This window comes from Aspergillus mulundensis (assembly GCF_003369625.1).
Source record: "Aspergillus mulundensis strain DSM 5745 chromosome Unknown scaffold_11, whole genome shotgun sequence".
NCBI lineage: Eukaryota > Fungi > Ascomycota > Eurotiomycetes > Eurotiales > Aspergillaceae > Aspergillus > Aspergillus mulundensis.
The window spans coordinates 248673-264188 of record NW_020797899.1 but is presented as its reverse complement, the minus strand read 5'-3'; the positions used below and the strand labels follow the sequence as shown (position 1 = coordinate 264188).

Genomic DNA, 15516 nt, shown 5'->3' with positions numbered 1-15516 from the left:
CCAGGGGCTGGAAGAGACAAACTCTAGTCGGAGGACATGGAATGAACTTAGGTCTGTATATATGCATGCTAAATTTTATGTACAGATGGCAACACAAACATGGAAAAGGGTATGAGAGCAGAAAAATCGAACAAGAAGCCAACAATGTACATATTCGCATCAACGTTTCATTCAGACGTCTCAATCTGACATTGATGTCATATCGTCAATCTCGTGAATTGAATCCGACAGACAAATGCACTCGTGAGGCTGGTGGCGAAAGCCAACCCAACAGACAAAATACCTGAACGCCACGACGTCGCATCCCAAAGACCCAAACAAAAGAAAGAGGAAAGGGTAGGCTGAAGTAGAGCTGGCACAAACAAAGGAGACTGCAGCGAGGGTGAGATATGAGGTCGGAAAAGGAGAAAGTGACAGAGAGAATCTAACATGACAGGTTTTATGCAAGTCCGACGTAGAGTGTGAGTTTGGGATTCCGTTGAACGGCGGCATCGAGATCGCTGTCGCTGATCAGGTCGACGTAGGTGCCGGATGGCTCGTCCTTGTATTGCACTATGATATCCTCACTGATCTTCAACCGGTCCATAAGCTTTTCTTTGAGCTGCTGGACATTGATATCGCCGGGTACACGGATCGCAATCAGGTCGTCTTGGAAGTTGACCTTGACCTTCAAGGCACCTCCGCTTGAGGATGAGACTTGCGTCATCGAACTTTGTTGTCGGATCATTGGCGGCTTTCCGTTCGGAATAGAGCTGGACGTTTGCGAGCGCTGATGAGAGTGGGAGAGCGAGTGAGAGTGTGAGTGGGAGCTTCGTTCCGAGGGTCCGTTCTGCGGTTGCGACGATTGCCTCGACGCGCTAGGAGAGAGCTCTTGGCCAGAAGAGTGATGCGAGCCGGCCGAGAACCGAGCATCCTCCCCAAAAGCACTCGGATCGATTTCAAAGTCACCTTGACGGGGTGCGAACAGCTGACGAACGAGAGCGCATCGCGTGATGTGCGGAGGCATAGCTAGGAGCTTTTTGATATATTCATCCAGATTATGCCGCCGGCCATCGGAGATGGCATCGGTGACGTGGGCGACAGGACCGGGCATAAATGGAAGGGTCCGGGGTTTGCCCTTAGCGCCTGCTTCCTCCTCAAATTGGGTCAATAGAGCGATCTGGAAATCGTAAAAGTCGTGGTAGTATCGAGATAACTCCCAGCAGCGGCCATCCTCCATTTTGACTTCAATAATGTACCAATATTTATCGTTGTCGAAACAGTAACGAGGAATCGACGCAGCAACGGGTGCAACAAGGGGTTGGTGACTCTGGGACTGGTGCTGATGGATGGACTGGGCGATAGACGCTTTGCTGGCGTTGCGAGTATGGTACGCCTGCACGGTGCGCGTTAGCCTTGCGGGTAACGAAACAAGAAGCATTGACTTACGCTGGGATGGCCGTTCTGGCTCATGTGGCTCATATGGTCCGCGCTCTGGCGCACTGACATCCTCTCCATACCCGAAGTGACGCCCTGCATGGAGCCACCGCCGGATGCCTCAATTTTGCCCAGACTGATACTGCTGTTTTTATATTCGGCAGTCATCTTCTTCCATTCCTCAACCTTTGGAACACCAGCGCGCCTGACGGCCTCAAGCGGATCAATAACCGCCTGCCCGCTCTGCATATCGCGAAGCTCAATAAACGACACGGGGATGAGGCCGGGCCCACCGAGGCGACCGATAGGTTTTGCGACGAACCACTCTGGATTCGACTGGGCGATGACAATGATAGCCTCGCCCGCTTTAGCGTCCAGCTCGTCTGGCCGTTCGGCCTGGAAGTCGTACTGAACGACGCCATAGACCATGGCGCCTCCGCCTGCTTTGCCCATCATGGAGACCCGGGGGAATGCGGGGTTGGGGTGCGATTGATAAGACTTCGAGGAGCCTGAGCCGAATTCAGAACCTGAAGAAGTAGCGCGATCAGCGAAGCCCGAGTCGTGCGGTTCTTTCTTCTTGCCCAGGTCGATGGATCCGCTGCTGTCCCGTTGGGTTTTGCTGATGACTTCGAAAAAGGTCACGGGAACCAGCCCCCTGGCGGTAGGGATAAGGGGATTGCACGCTTCGTACCAGTCCGAGTCGTCCTCCCTGCTGATAACGTGAAAGAAATCGCCCTTGCTGAAGGCCAATTCCTGGGTATCCCCTGGTGCGGGTTGGTAATCGTAGAGCGCCTTGATAACCTGTACGCGTCGGAGGCGGAATGGTCAACACGGGTCGAAGAAGAGGAGAGGAAAGTAAACAATGGAATCACCAAAAGCAGGTGAGTAGATAAAGAGAGACTCGCAACAAAGACTATATATAAAAAGTACAGAAAGAAAGAACGGCAAGGTAAAGCGCACGCACCTTCTTAGGAGGCAGAATGGCAACGGCGGACTTGGGCGTGATGGAGAGATGGTGGTGGTGGTGGGGTTTGGGATCTTTCTCCCCTTTCAGCGAGCGTCGGAGAGCCTAAAATTTGTGGTGTTAATATCGATCGCCTAATCATCGCTCAGAGTCAAGGCGGTGATGCTCTGCAATTTCCCAGATGTCGAATCCCGTCTATCGCAATCATCGCCGGAGTCTGAATGGCTTACCTTCATGGTGACGTCTTTGAATTATCTCGTAGGTACTTCGTACGTGGTCGAGTCTCGAGGAGAATCAGGAAATCGGACTCGACAGGTCACCGGCACTAACCGGCACCCATCCAATATAACACCGACGCAAGCCACCGAGTCGCAAAACTAAAGGAGCGAGCGCAGGTCGCGACAAAGAGAATGTAATCCTCAAGAGTCTGAACTCTGAAATGAAAGGAGCGACAAATAAATCGAAAGAGTGTCGGGGAGTTGAGTCACAAGGGGTGAGGACTGGGGTGGTGGAAGAGCTAGAGGGAACAAAAGAAGAGGACAGGACAGGAACAATCAATGGGAGCCCAGAGCGTCAAGTAATAATGCGGCCAGAACCCAGGGACTGCGTCGAGGTAACCAGAGCTGTTGTTTCTTTTTCCAAGCAAACCTGGCTCCGAGAATTGTGTGTTCCAGAGTATTTGCTGCCCTCGTGCGTTGAGTTACCACGGATGGCGATCAGAATGATTGTGGCCCGGAAGTTACCCCCGCCTCCGTTGGACTGCGCTGGCTGGAGTGGACCGTTCCCAAGACGCAGGATCAGATACTGAAAATGATATGATAGCGGTGGCTGAACCAGAGGATCCAAAGGGGTCGTGGGGTTGGAGTTGGACCTCAGTAGTATTTGCTAGCCTTCAGATTGGAATCACAGGTGGCGGTCCCAGTCGGCTGGGACAGGGCAGACCGACGTAGCCAGGCAATCAGGCAAGGAAGATGCGTCGAAGATGCAGGAGAACACTGCGACGGGCTCCAGCTCTTCTTTTTAACTAATTATCGTGTACGGTCGAGGGGCAGCAGCACAGTACTGCAGTAGTGAGGATGTTAGTTGTACTCAGTATGGGGTCGGGCTGGTGGAGGTGGGTTTGTGTGGCCAATAAAGACATCACGGCATGAAAGCAATAAAGAACTGCCCAAACTATTGAAAATGTCAATTAAATGTCATTTAACTCTTCCACATTTTTAAGACTCTATATTATAGACTACTGCTACTTAAAGCGCTAGCGAACGCATCTTCCTCCGGCTCTCCTTCCCCGCTGCATCCCATGCTTATCCACTGCGCCTCTGAGGTCGGTGTATCTGCCCATCCTCATGCATTTATGATGCTTGTTACTCACTGGCGGTTGGGCAGCATTTGATCGATCATCGATGTCGAGCCACCACCTTTCTAGCCGCCAACTGCTACACCGTAGTCTATCCCTGCAGGGTGCGAAGTACTGAGTACTCCGTAAGGTGTTTGCCACAGCCTAGTGCCCACAGTGAATTGTGCTAAAATTGTACCTTGCCACACCTTAAAATCAGGTGACTGGCTGGGCATGTCCTACCTACAATAATGATAACACTAACAGCCTTCCTCCATTATCCACAACTCAACGGCCATGACGTTGCTCAGTCAAGTCCTTTATGTCGCCTCTCAAACCAAACAAGGGAGCATCAACAAAGAACACCACATTATTAGCTAGCCACCATAACTCAAAGCACGCAAGCTCGCGCGAGATCGGCTTTGACAGTCTGACCATTTTCTGCCTAACCATGGTTCGTGCAAGCCTGGTCCTTCGATTCCATTCTTTCGCCCTTCCTTCCCCCGCCTCGGAGGCTGGATCTGGATCGAAAATTGGGTGAGGCACTGGCGATCAGCGGCTAAACCATACTCATAACTATAGAGGCTGGCTGGTGCTGCCCGGAGACATGTGAGAAAGTCAGAAGACAAACTTCCTTTTTCACCGGAGTAGATACATACAAAACGTCAAGATATAGATCAAATAAACGTGCTCTATCCGAAGCCGAGGTTTCAATGACTCGCTGGACCCGCTATGTTCGAGAACGTGGCTGCGGGTCTGTTTGTCCGCTCGAGATCCATCGATAACTCTGTCGTACGTAACAGCTACCACTCTGCTATCTACGTATACTCTACGTAGACTAGACTAGACGCGTAGGACATTTTCAAAAAATCCATATTGATACTAAAATTATCTGGTTTTGCCTATGTACCGAGTATGCGCATCTGCCAGATAATCCACCTAATCTAGAGACCATATGCCAAACTCCAAGCGCGCGAAAAATAAAGACACCAGTGCTTTTGCTATTGACGGGGTATATCGATCCGAAGTTGGGCGGTCGAGAACGGGATCATGCAAAATGAGAAAGAGAAAAAGGAAAAAGAAGAACGAGGTAAGAGTACTGAAAATAGTCGGGTGTGTGTAGGGTGACTGTGAGGGCGAGAGGTAATCCAGGTAGTGAAATGATGACGGACGTAGAATGAAATAGAACTTAGATCTGTCCCTTGATATCAATCACGCGATGGGCGTCGGCTTTCGCTGCCTCAAACTGTTGAGCCGCTTGTACTGTTGTAAGCAGTCTCACGGCTCCATCCTTCTCTGAGAGCTTGTCCTCCGAGCAATGATCAAGGATGAAGCGCGCACTCTGCTCATCAGACTCGAAGCCGAGCTCTTCTGTGATGAAGCGGATGTTTACGTCTGGCTTGTATCTGTGTGTCTGTTAGCAAAAGCTCAAGGTGAACGAGGGGAAAGACTCACGCTTTACAAATGGCTGAAAGGGCGGAAAGTCGCTCGCGATCCACAAACATATCCATCAGGTAAGCTCCCATGTTCGGGGTATCAAGATAGAGCTGGAAGAACCGGTGGTAGTTGCCAAGAGCCAGCGCAGACCGCACATCCAATGCGTGCTTGACGGCTTCACTTTGCTTGTCTGCTGGGGTTAGATCGGCCAGGGCATCGTTCATTGCCGTCCAGTTGCGCGTGTGGATGAAGTAGAGAATGCGATATGCCTTGAACTCGGTCGGGTGACCTTCCAGTTGCTGTGCGTAGAGAGCCCGCAGCTGCGTCTGACACTGATTATACTCACCAAGATCACCCTTCTCTAGCGCAATCCGGGCGTGGATCTCATAGACATTGACGGTAAATTCGTTCCTGATGTGCTGCACGGTCAAATCCTGGCGCAATGACTTGAACTGATCACAGATGTAGGTATAGTTGTTGTCATTTTTCCACTTCTTTTTCAGCAGATCCAGTGTTTTCATCAGGACAGGTAGAGGACGGACTGTATCCGGATTCGGCGCTGAAGTCAACCGGAAGTAACGCTTCTCCAGATCCTGGCACCTCCCAACAACGGGACCGGTTGGGACAGGAGATGGAGATGCACCGCGTGACGACGGCGAAGATCCGTATCCTCCTCGGGGATCCTCAAACCGTTTCTTCCGCCACTCCAGATTAGCATTGGACTTACTGTTCTTCATATCTATGCGTTGGCGCTTGTCTGTGGCTGAATAAGTGACTCGATCTTCAAAGACGTTTGACTTGTTAGTTTGCCTCCAGGGCGGACAGGCGTTCTCCGATTGGTACTCAGCCGACTTCCTCTTCCTCGACGCGTCGTCAGTTGAGATGCGCTTCGGCGATTGGGCAGCGAACGGAGATCCCCAGGTGGAAGCCTCGGGGTTGGCCAGTATCCTGAGCTTATCGTTCTGCACCATGACCTGGGGTAACGGGTACGATTCCCAGTTGATCTTATCAAGCGCATCGGTCTGGGCTGCTTCCGTTATGACCGACTTCAATTTCAACTCCATCTCTTGCCTAGAAACGCCGGAAATCTGGTTCTCAGGGGCGAAACAGCGCTGTACATACATGCGGACGGGTTCCGGGAACTCTACTCGCTTTCGGTTGGCGTCTGTTGTTGTTTTAGACTGAGCGGGGGTTGTGGAGGTCGAGGTCGATGCCGGGGTGGTAAGGCTACGGCGTGCTTGAACTGGTATGTATGCTGGAGTGGCTTTCGAGCTCATCAGCATCTCTGGCGTAGTTGACAAAATAAAGGGGATCTCACCATGACCAGGGTAAACAGCAGTAGTAGCGGTAGCCGAAGCGCTCGCACGCCACGGGGGAACGCCAGAGCTCATTTTGACTTTGAGTTTAGGGTAAACCCAGACGACAAGTGAGGTAAAGAAAAGAGGAAAAGAGGAGGAAACGCAACAAGAGAAGAAAGGGCCTCGAAGAGATGATCTGAAAGGGAGGAACGGATGTACTACGGTTGTCAGACTCGAAGGGATCAATAGTCACGGAGCTGACTTGTTCCAGTTGTGGAGAGGGGCCTAAGAAGAGATACAAGAAGAGGCAGAGAGAAATACAAATCTTGACCAAGAGAAGGCTAAACCCGGCAGGTTATATAGATCATGGATCCAGGATGAGAGTCAGGTTAGGATTCACTTCTGGAGGTGCTTTTTGGTGGCGGTGGGCAATTTCGACTGAGTGAATGAAGCGTGAATGTGGCACAAGTCACGTGCATTGCCCTGTACACCAAAGCATGCCAAKAGAGTTTCAAATGAACATTCACAAATTATTCATGGGTAAATTTTCAAGTCATATATGTACATGCCAACATCCATTATCATGTTTCATTCATATGCAGTCATATCAAAGCAGTATTTCCATCAAGCAAAAAAAGCAGTTGCATCGGGGATCGGGGAATCAGGGTAACATAATTGCGTCAAATGGGAAAACATAAAAAAAAGATCATTTCTTCCAAAACATGGCCTTTTGCATTCCTCTCGAGATAGCCCACTTTGTTTCGTGCAGCTTGTCCGTCATGTTCAGACCTTTGCTGCCATAAGACACCTTCGGCTTTCCAACGTTGCTGCCGCCGACTGAGCTCCCAGCAGCGCTGGCGTTGGCACTGGCAATATTGCCGGCTTGGAACTTGGCCTTGCCTTCGACGAGCTTCTGTATCAGGTACAGAATAGCGTAGGTCGTGGATCCAATGGCGCGAATGATGGCTAGCACTGCGACAGACCACAGGATGATAGCGAGGTAGACGTTGGTACCGCTCGAGCCGACACCGTACACTTCGGACACGGCCATAGCAAGAACCACGTTGGCAACCATCCAGACAGAAACCATGTACGTACGTACGGCGCGGTAGTAGTCTTCCTGCTGCTGACTCTCGGAGATTCCAGGATCAGGGACCTCAAGGCGGTCTCGGAGATTTCGGAGCGCAGCGTCGTAGCCACTGTCAATATCAAGCTGCTCAGACGGCATCTCAACTTCGACGATGGACCCATTGATAATTTTTGCCGCACCCAGGTCGGTATTGATCGTGTTATCACCTTTGGTACCCCAGGTGACATCGTGCGTGTTACAGAACGCGTAACATTGAAGGGTACAAATGTAACTGGGGAGCAGGGCAAAATACTGCGCAGACGACGTAAACATGTGCCAAGGGTCGAGATACATAAACGACGTGAAAAAGTATAGCCCGACTGTGGAGAGCAAGGAGACCACGATGTTCACGAAGAGCGTGTCGCTCATGGTGATTGGGACATCATGGCCCGTCTTGGCCATAAGCTCAAGCACAATCAAGTATAGTGTGCAGAATGCTGTATACGCCATGACTATACTGTACACAATCATGCTAGACAGGTATAGCTTCTTCGCACTGTAGACCGGTTAGCGCGCCGCAAAGAGCAATAAAACAATAGAAGAGTCTTACCCCTGTGGTCGATTGCCCATAGAGAAGATAAATTGAAGACACATAACCAGAATACAGGCATATCTTAGCACGATAAAGATGTACTTGCCCATATTGTGGCCAAATGGGTCAATTTTCTTATCGGTAAGCGAGCCGGCAATGAAGAAGAACGCCAGGTAGAAATTCGCCTATACTTGTCAGTTACGACTTCTGGCCTTGAATGGAAAATACTTACAAGACCAAAGTAAGTGAAGATTAGCTGAAGCAGTTGGTAAACGGATTCGATCTGAAGGAGAATCTTTCGCGGAAGCGAATGGTCGGTTTTCCACAGCTGTTTTCCGTTGACAATAGAATAGACGGCAGCAAAAAAAGCACCGTTCAGCCATCGTCGACGCTGGGAGATAAACTCAGGGATGGAATCTAGTCATATATTAGCAAACATCTTTCAAGATGCAAAAGGTACGTACCAGGAACATCCGTCTCTCCCACAGCACTCTTGACGAATCTCAGAACCCATCTCTCTTCCCTCTTAGCCACCAACTCCCAGCAGAGGATACGATCCTCGGCCAGATACATGTTGGCTGTGAACACGTCTGCATCTTTTCCATGCAACGTCTCTCCCTTAAAATATTGATTCAGGGGCCCATTACCCTCGGCATCATTCTGCAAAGCAAAGAATCTGTAGGCACTAAGCGCACCCGGCAACACAGTGATGTAGCCGAATACGGACTCCAGAGGCTTGTCGAGAATGTTGGACATCTTGTATTCGAAGTTTTGACTCGCAACAAGCGGATTCAGGAGACCGAGCATGTTCTTTCCCTTGCTTGCCTTGATTTCACCGGCTGCGCCAGCGACGTTGGAATCTTGGTCAAACGATTTCCACAAGTGGTACAACGCTGTAGGCTCTGGACGTGTACCGACGTCGAGCAGAATGCAAATGTTAGGCTGCAGAGCGCGGCCAAAGGCATTGAAGAACCAACGGTGCGAGTTCAGCTTTTTCTGGTTGTGCTCTTTCAGACAAAAGATAACCTGGCAAGGGACAATTCCCTTCTCAGCTCCCTTAAACTTAAGGTCGTCGTCGAGGGACACTTGAGTGGTGTATTCATAAACGTGGGCATTGACCTGCTTCTGGTTGACCACGTTCTTTGCAATACCTTCTTGGTAAACACCCAGAGCTGCCAGGGCGTTCAGCGTCCGCGGATGCACCTTCTTTCGCCCGTCTGAGATGATACAGACCACGATCTTTTTCCACCCATCTTTTCCCCAGGTGCGGGACTTTGACCGTGAACAGAAGTGGCTGATATTTCGCATGACACCGTGCATAGTCCGTGTAAAGTGAGATTCGTCCTCGTTGTACATGGTAATACAAATAAATAATTCCGTCTCGCGCACAGTTCTTCCTATCTGCTGGCGCAGTTTGTATCCTCGTTGCGTGAAGTCATCTGGGTCGCAGGTCACAGCAGTATACCGCATGTGTGTAAATTCTCGGTCATCTCGGCGCGGCAGAAAGCTGTGGAGGATCGTGGGTATTTTGCACTCCAAGATCAGTTCACCGTTGACCAGCTGCACCTCCTTCTTCGCCATCTGCGCGTTGCGGACTCCACGGCGGCTCTGTTTCTCTGGGGCGGGTCCATAGTGCAGGTTAGGGTCAACCATTGATTTCGTTTCGGTGCTTTCGTCGTCATATTCGTCCAAGTCAACCTTCTCCAGATCCCGTTCGTCCGCAATAAAGGTCGACTCACTCGCAAACGATTGAACGCTGCCGTGGGGTCCGTGGCGCGAGTTTATTGTCCTTCCATCGCCGCCAAATGGGTCGTCCTCTGCATCGCCAATATCGATCCTTGTGTCTTGAGCACCGGCCCCTGGTTTTGAAAATAACGGTGCTGGTGGTAGGGGCCTTCTTGGGCTCCCGCCGTATCTTGAGCTTGGGGTGCCAGGTCTGGGGCTGCCATTGAGGTCTGCGCGCTCATATTGTGACGCAGCTACAGACGGCGGTCTGACCCAGTCTGGCGCACGACTAGGAGACCACGGCCGTGTAGGTGATGCGGGGCGAGAAGCGGTGAAATGCATCTCTTCTGCGACGGATGCTGCAGGCGGAGGAATCGTAGGTGCGTATCGCATGCTTGGAGCGCCGCGTGATAGTGTTTCTTCGCCGTCATATTCGTAGGAATATCGCTCAGGGTATCTGCTTTCTGTACTAGCAAATCGCACACGCCGATTAGCACGTCTCCCATAGTAATATTGATCATAATAGTCTCTGCCATAATAGTCCATTTTGCAGGCACAACCTCGACAAGCTACAAGGCTTGCACTGCTCGATGTTTAAATAGAAATATATTGACAACGACAAATGACGGGGCTCGACCCACAGCCTCATTTGGCAGAACCTCCGGCATAGCAACCGGGACACAGACCAAATACCGGCCTGAAACATGACATTCCATGTGCAGGAAATGGATGGAGCAATCAATAACAGGAACACTCACTGGTTATCATCGCTGAATGGGTCTCCCTGCCTAACCGTCCCTAAATCAGTGCTCAAATCCGATTCCACCTGGGAGCTCGAGGGTAAGAGGCGCATTGTCGGTCCGGCATGGCGAACATCATTATCATCATACGAGTCTCCGTAGCCGCCATAGCTGTAAGCTGGAGGCTCCTCCTCCTGCCCGTACGGTAGACGAGGTTGACTCATGCTTGTTTCAGAAACGGTTCAACGGGACATGCCCAAAAAGTGAGGCGCTCGGAGCACTGGAGCTTCTCGAGAATCAGGATCTTGACTTGTGGATTCTTCTGAATATAGAAAGAATGATGTACTCACTGCGGAAAGAGCACCAGGTCTGGCAGAGATGATTGGTAAACAAAAGGCTTTCCGGGGTAGTTGTGAGGAATGTGATCCAGAAGTACCAAGGTTCTCCAGTATAGTCCTGGACGAAGTGCAATCGATGGCTTCCCGTGGGTATGGTAGAGGCGAGGCTCGTCTGTAAACAAAGACGACAGTCGACAACAGAGACACTCGACGGATAGGCGCAGGAAAGAGCTTGAAGGAGATGCTAAGTAAGTTATAGCGCACTCGTTTTAGGTGTTTTCTTTCCTTGCTGACGGCGCTTGGAGCGATCGGAAGCTCATCGCCATGGAGCTTGTCGCCCAGGGCAACCAGCGGCTTGGGCGGGGAACTTGCTTGCCGTTCCTTGCATGTTTGCTTTTTGATTTGATTCTCACCTGTCTGGCCACTCGTGTTTGTCTCTGTTTGCCCAATTCCGATCCCCGCTCGCGATTCATGTTCTTGGTGGGTTTCGATGTTCGTGAAGGAGAAGGGAGGAGCGGTGGTGGTTGCTGGCCGCCACCCTCATCACCATCACCACCCTCTCGCTTCCTCGACTTACGACAGGGCAGACTGATTATTCCATTGAGGGGAGTATACTGTCATATTCGAAAGGCTACGCTATTATTACCTTGAATCGAATCGGAACCATCACCACGCAACTCAGCAGACCCATGGATTTGCGGCGATCCTCCACAACAAACCAGGAATAGTACAAACAAAAAACGACGGCAACCTCCTAGCTCATCCTACGTCCATACCTCTGTTGTTTCCGCAAAACTCCTTACTAATCTTTTCCCCGCTTCTCGCCCTGGTCGAGCATAACGCCTCCATGTCTCATTCATTAGAACGGCTCAAGAAGCAGGCCCCGCGGAGTCATTAAGCAAGGGCGCACGTTCAGCATCGCCCGAGTCCGCCTCTCTGGGAGCCCGTAAGAACACATCACGACCGGAGTACTTGGCGGAGGTGATGTACAGAGAGTCGAGCAGGAAGACTCCAAAGATAACCCACGCGAAGATCCACTGGAGATGAAGGTCACTCTTGTGGCTGGTTTGGGCCACGGCCAGACCTGCAGTGAGACACAAGTCAGCATGCAACTCCGCAAACGCTAGTGACTATGACTTACCGAATGTCAGCAGACTAAGACTGTATCCCAGGAGATCGTCAGTCGCCAAGAAGATGTGGATAGAGCCGATCAAGAAGATAATCCAGAGGAAGATGTTCGCTGAGATGTGAGTAGCCGCATTATGAGCCGAGACGGCTGCGGCTCCTCCCCAGAAGAGCGCGATCAAGGACCACGCGTACGGGCCGGCGACAACAGCCACATGCGAGACCGGAGGCAGAGAACGGACGCGCCAAAACAGGAGATGCTGGTTGATGAATGAGGCGACCACAAAGATCTCTGCCGGCCAGAAGTGGCTTCTGGTCCAGAGGAGAAGCCAGGCGACAATGAAGAGATTGTTGAGGATAAAGTGTGATGCTGCGTTTGCTGCCAAAGCCACAACCGCATCGTCCTGGTTGAAGAGCTGGAACACGTAGAATATTTGAGAAAGGAGAAGGATGATCCTACATGTCATTGGTATGCTACCACAGCTCAAAGTGCTCGAGGAGGTACATACCAGTAAATCTCGACGACAGTTGCATTCACACTGAATGCAGTGAAACGTCGCTCCAGCTGCGACCAGATATTATGACCGTGAGAGACATCGTGCGGCTTGTGGACAGAATAGTAGATACCGATGACAACCACCAGAGCCCAGGAGAGAGGCACCAGGATCCGGTATGCTGTAAGCGGATACTGACCATGCGAGTCACGCCTAGCGAAGGGGTTATAGACTGGGGAAATGCAGTAGTCAGCAGCTGTAATACGTTGGGGATATAAAGCGTGGAGTCAGAGAGATGAAAACATACAAGGCATCGTGAAAACCTCGACGAATTCCTAAGGGAACCGATAGAAGATGCGAAGACCAAATGCGAGAAAGCATTTGCATCAGACTAGGCATGTACTTTTATATCCTGGCAGAGGTGCAGAGCAGTCTAGTGCATGAACTGTAAGATATGACGACAATGCCCAGCACCCCCGCAATTCGGCCCTCGACGAGTCGACGGAGTCTCCTGACACGAGCTGCTCAACGCCCACTGGTCCGCCACTGCCCTTCGACTGAAGCAGTCTAGCCGCAGTCTGGAATGATGGGATCCTGCCATTGCAGATGTGATCTCCTCCTCCACTGGTGCACTAAGCGCTGTCGATCCGTGGCACTGCCTACTTTGTCCCCATTAGGTAGTCCCTACGAGTTTTTGCCTGGGATATTCGGTGCCGCGGCCAGGAATACGAGACAGCTGGATTTGATGAAGAGGATTTGTTCTGATGGGGTGATGGGTAGATAAATAGATTAAGGAGATACATAGTGTGGCGGTGGACAGGGAAATCCGTCATCATGCAATCGGATACGATGAGTCGGTGACAAGTCTGATGATGCTCTCCTCCAAGGTTCGAGTTCGTACCTAGTCCTAGTGTAGTCGCCATCCCTGCCGATCGATCATCGCGCTACTCATCGATAGGACCCTTGGAGCTTGAAGAATCAGGAAACAATTACTCCGCAACTCCGTATGTATGTAGTTGAATGACGAAGAAAAAGCAACGAGGTCTCGAGAGAGGGGTAAGATAACGCCATGATTGGCTTTGGATGAGATCTGTTCTGCAGCCTGCTCTCGCCCTGTCGCTAGATTCTCCCACTGTATCTGTTTCACAGCGTTCGAGATCTAGCTTTCACGAGCTGGCTGTTTACAGGGGCAACCCATCCTCTGCCAGACACTCGTATTGCGACTGATTTTTGGGTCTCTGCTGCATTCACCTCATCTGTTTCACAGCCTCCACGAGCCGGCCGTGGATCGAGGTAGGCGCAATAATCATCCCTTCGCAACCCGAAAGTGTTCTTCCCAGAGTGAGGTCAACAGGCTTGCCTTCCAAGTCGCTCACCGTCAGCCCCAGCTCCTCTACAATCAACATACCGCCGACGTGATCCCAGACTTTAGAGCGATAAGACGACTTGCGTGGGATCTTGATAAGCACGTTGCATCCGCCAACAGCGATGGCGATGTACCGTAGCTGCGCAGACCAGAGATCCGTCCTGGGCGGCCACGGAGCGCCCAAATTCTGTGCAAGACGCGCATTCAGGTCATAGTCCGACGATGTAGCCGACTTACAGTCGACAAACTGAATATCCTTGGGCTCTGTGATCTGAGCTATCGGCTGAACCTTGGTCGCAGGCAATAGAGTTCCGCCGCCCATCGGCCTCGTCCACACACCTTCCCCAGCAACAGCGAAAACCATCACACCGCGCCCTGCTCGGTCTGCAAGGTCCTCATGAATGCACCCAGATTCGAGGTTGAGGTTCGGGCAGCCCGTAACCCCAATGATCTGCTTGCCGTCCTCCACAAGACCCAGACAGACAGCGTACTGCTGACCGCGCATAAAGGTTGCCGTACCGTCGACCGGGTCCAGAACCCAGGTCCGGCCTTTAGGCTTACAGCTTCCCTGCGCGCCTAAATCAATCAGGCTGAGCATTTCGTCTTTGGAGCGCGGTGCAGTGAGCAGTTTTTCGCTCTCCTCGTCTTCCAGACGGGTAGATGAGACCAGTTCCCAGGTGCGCTCGAGCAGCTCTGGTTCCGCACGCAGAGTCTTGGAGTCTTCCTCACCGACGATGTCATCGTCCGGGAAATGATGGTGAATCGCAGCAATGATCAGGCTCTGAGCACCGAAGTCGCTGATGGTGACAGGGGTGTCGTCTTGCTTGTCGAACGAACCCTTGTCGACGGCTTGGATAAGCTTCTTGGTTAGAATTGCGGCTCGCTGAACCGCCAGACACGCGATTTCCAGTTCGGTGTAGTCCATGTTTGAGTTTGCGTTGGCTCGGTCGGGGATTCAGTCTCGATCAAAGTTTGTAGAGCAGAAGTCGCGATTACGTAGAGACTCGCGCCAAGCTCCTGGATGTGGGTCTCGTCCGGTCGCTGTGATTGGCCCCAGGCTTTGATGAAGTCACTCGCCTAGCCCTAAGAGATCTATGCAGAGGAAGAGAAGAGAGATGCACCAGTGTACAGGATATTGTGGGTGTAACCTCTTCTGGAAGCTCTGACTCTAAAGGTTTACTTTAGCTACGAGAGCTGACCCTTGAGTGAGGCATTCCGCTGTCATAATAGGAACAAAACTGTGAATTGCACAACACCTAAGCCAACAACTTCATTATGGCTTTCAGTATCTAACAAACCAAACAAATTCCAAATTCCTCCCTCTACCATTCCCTTCCATCTATCTTACTTACTGTAATGATTCTTGATCTCTCACTTTGCAGCTAAGCCGAAGAAAACCAAAACGACTTTAACTAACACTCATCCCTCCATAACCACAAGCCACAACCTCAAACACAGGCAACCTGACAAATGTCCAACCCCATCCGCCTCTTCCAAGCCGCCTCTGACGTCCCCAAGCAATATGTGATCTTCTACACCCTCAAAGCACACGTCCTAGGCCTTCTCGACCAGATCCATCCCGAGAAAATCCGCATCTGGCTAACGCTCCCTTTTGC

At 51.3% G+C, this 15516-nt stretch overlaps 5 protein-coding genes across 5 annotated transcripts; all 5 read right to left on the bottom strand.

The window, feature by feature from the left end:
* Positions 1 to 439: 439 nt before the first annotated feature.
* On the bottom strand, positions 440 to 2616 carry DSM5745_09020 (phosphatidylinositol-3-phosphate-binding protein BEM1; the record flags this gene model as incomplete). Its single annotated transcript, XM_026751036.1, has 4 exons — positions 440 to 1375; positions 1429 to 2217; positions 2381 to 2485; positions 2611 to 2616. The coding sequence occupies 4 exons, from the start codon at positions 2614 to 2616 to the stop codon at positions 440 to 442; spliced, it is 1836 nt and encodes a 611-aa protein (XP_026600122.1).
* A 2289-nt stretch (positions 2617 to 4905) lies between these two features.
* On the bottom strand, positions 4906 to 6544 carry DSM5745_09019 (SAC3/GANP domain protein; the record flags this gene model as incomplete). The annotated part of the gene is made up of 2 exons (XM_026751035.1): positions 4906 to 5122; positions 5172 to 6544. The coding sequence occupies 2 exons, from the start codon at positions 6542 to 6544 to the stop codon at positions 4906 to 4908; spliced, it is 1590 nt and encodes a 529-aa protein (XP_026600121.1).
* A 613-nt stretch (positions 6545 to 7157) lies between these two features.
* chsB (chitin synthase class II) lies at positions 7158 to 10801 on the bottom strand (the record flags this gene model as incomplete). The annotated part of the gene is made up of 5 exons (XM_026751034.1): positions 7158 to 8076; positions 8131 to 8297; positions 8345 to 8529; positions 8577 to 10306; positions 10596 to 10801. 5 exons carry the CDS (start codon positions 10799 to 10801, stop codon positions 7158 to 7160), a joined length of 3207 nt encoding a protein of 1068 aa, XP_026600120.1.
* Positions 10802 to 11784: 983 nt separating this feature from the next.
* DSM5745_09017 (DUF1774 domain-containing protein) lies at positions 11785 to 12848 on the bottom strand (the record flags this gene model as incomplete). The annotated part of the gene is made up of 4 exons (XM_026751033.1): positions 11785 to 11999; positions 12057 to 12496; positions 12550 to 12766; positions 12842 to 12848. 4 exons carry the CDS (start codon positions 12846 to 12848, stop codon positions 11785 to 11787), a joined length of 879 nt encoding a protein of 292 aa, XP_026600119.1.
* Positions 12849 to 13781: 933 nt separating this feature from the next.
* DSM5745_09016 (inositol monophosphatase family protein) lies at positions 13782 to 14825 on the bottom strand (the record flags this gene model as incomplete). The annotated part of the gene is made up of 1 exon (XM_026751032.1): positions 13782 to 14825. One exon carries the CDS (start codon positions 14823 to 14825, stop codon positions 13782 to 13784), a length of 1044 nt encoding a protein of 347 aa, XP_026600118.1.
* Positions 14826 to 15516: the final 691 nt, after the last annotated feature.